The sequence below is a fragment of the Galeopterus variegatus genome, unplaced genomic scaffold, assembly GCF_000696425.1.
Source record: "Galeopterus variegatus unplaced genomic scaffold, G_variegatus-3.0.2 Scaffold7589, whole genome shotgun sequence".
Classification (NCBI taxonomy): Eukaryota; Metazoa; Chordata; class Mammalia; order Dermoptera; family Cynocephalidae; genus Galeopterus; species Galeopterus variegatus.
This window is the reverse complement of record NW_007733700.1, coordinates 29,661-31,613: the sequence shown is the minus strand read 5'-3', so window position 1 is coordinate 31,613 and position 1,953 is coordinate 29,661. Positions and strand designations below refer to the sequence as shown.

The 1,953-nt window shown below is 41.4% G+C and overlaps 1 protein-coding gene across 1 annotated transcript; it reads left to right on the top strand.

Moving 5' to 3' along the window:
- The first annotated feature begins 284 nt into the window (after nucleotides 1–284).
- Nucleotides 285–1,706, top strand: LOC103607614 (lysocardiolipin acyltransferase 1-like). Its single transcript, XM_008592100.1, has 3 exons — nucleotides 285–325; nucleotides 752–776; nucleotides 1,137–1,706. Exons 1-3 carry the CDS (start codon nucleotides 285–287, stop codon nucleotides 1,704–1,706), a joined length of 636 nt encoding a protein of 211 aa, XP_008590322.1.
- The last annotated feature ends 247 nt before the right edge of the window (nucleotides 1,707–1,953 follow it).

The following is a 1,953-nucleotide window of genomic DNA, read 5'->3' as shown; positions in this document are numbered from 1 at the left end:
TCTCAATACCCTGAACCAGAAACAAACCTGGATTCACTCCTCCTTGCTCTCCTCCTGTCAGTTCTTCCTTGGAATGTTTTTGGACATGTCTCTTCCTTTGGCCCCTCCCTCCTCTTCCTTTCTTGCCTGCTGCATTGTAATAGCTGTCAGGTTACTCTCCCTACTGCCCTTGCCCCTGGTCCTCTCCAAACCATTCCTGTCACTGCCCCCAGGGTAGTCCTAGCTAAAGTGAAACATTCAGCTCCCCTCTGTTTAAAATCCTTAAGCAGTTCTCCACCATTAAGATGCTTCTCTACCACCTACAGAAACGAGTTCACATTCTAAGGTATGACAACATGAGGGCCTGTACCATATGCCTCCAGCCACTTTTAGGGCCCTCATCCCCACTGTGCTGTCTGTGGGATGTTTGCTCTGCCATGGCTCCAGCTGCCAAGCCAGCTCCTGCCCTCCTTTACCTAGCCCCTTCTGTGTTGCATTCCCATATGGTCTCTTTAGGACATCACGCCTGCCTGGCTCCTCAGTTATGTTGTGAACATCTGGAGTGAGGTTGGGGACCATGTTTTACTCATCTCTCTATCTCCAGCGTCTGGCTTATGACTGCTGAAAACACTTAGCTCCCAAGTTTAGTTGCTGTGGATGGTCAGCCTCTTACTTGGACTTCAAGTTGGTGTGTTTTTAAAAATAAAAAATAATATGCAAGTTTTCATGTGTTTCTCACTTAAGTCTGATTCTAAATTTTTCTTTCCAGTAGGTATCATGGTAATATTGGGTTCAAGGTGAGAAAGTTTGTGTTTTTATTTGGAGAAATGAGTATATTTATAGGAGGTATCAAAGTAGTGAATCCTGTTGGTGTAAAAGCTAGTCCTTTACTCTTTAATTCCCACCTCTAATCCGACTGAATGTGCTTGCCCATTTAGTTGTAGAATGGCAGGTTACTGTTTTCTCCAAACAAAGATAATTTCTTTCTTCAGGTCTTTGTGGTAATTAGCAAGCAGGAAAAAAAAAAAAAAACACAACTAGAAATGACTGGTAAATATTGACCCAAGTACCCAGGAACACCAGTATTTATATCCCTTGTTTGTTCATCGTGGTTCACTCTGTCCTGATTTTTTAATGTTTTTGGTTCTGCCTTGCAGTGTGAATCAGCTTTACCCACCAAATTGATCATTGCTCAGTCTATATTTTTATCTTTTCAAAACCTAGGAAAGAACCTTGATGCTGTCCATGACATCACGGTGGCATATCCTCACAACATTCCTCAAACAGAGAAGCACCTCCTTTACGGAAACTTTCCCAAGGAAATCCATTTTCATGTCCACCGATATCCAATAGACACCCTCCCCACATCCAAGGAGGACCTTCAACTGTGGTGCCATAAGCGATGGGAAGAGAAGGAAGAGAGGCTGCGTTCCTTCTATCAAGGGGAGAAGAATTTTTACTTTACTGGACAGAGTGTCATTCCACCTTGTAAGTCTGAGCTCAGGGTCCTTGTGGTCAAATTGCTCTCTATACTGTATTGGACCCTGTTCAGCCCTGCAATGTGCCTGCTCATATATTTGTATAGTCTTGTTCAGTGGTATTTTATAATCACCATTGTAATCTTTGTGCTGCAAGAGAGAATATTTGGTGGACTGGAAATCATCGAAGTTGCATGTTACCGTTTTTTACACAAACAGCCACATTTAAATTCAAAGAAAAATGAGTAAGATTATAAGGTTCACAGTGTAAAAACCTGCGGGATATTTTAGAAATGTTCTAAACCTTTGTAAACTGAGATGCATTTTCGCATGACTTTGTCAAATATTTCTACTCCCATCATTATTTGTTAAAGATATTTTGCACTTAATTTTGTGGGGAAAATATTGCTACACATTTTTTTTTTAAATCTCTGAATGTAATTTCGATACTGTGTATGTAGCAGGGAGTGATCGCTGTGAAATAACTTGGGCCAGA

Excerpts from the sequence above, each read along its gene's own strand:
- LOC103607614 (XM_008592100.1), top strand. The coding sequence starts at position 285 with ATGCTTCTCTACCACCTACAGAAACGAGTTCACATTCTAAG. Across the intron at positions 326-751 it reads AAACGAGTTCACATTCTAAG|GTATCATGGTAATATTGGGT; the intron begins GTATGACAACAT and ends TCTTTCCAGTAG. Across the intron at positions 777-1,136 it reads ATGGTAATATTGGGTTCAAG|TGTGAATCAGCTTTACCCAC; the intron begins GTGAGAAAGTTT and ends TCTGCCTTGCAG.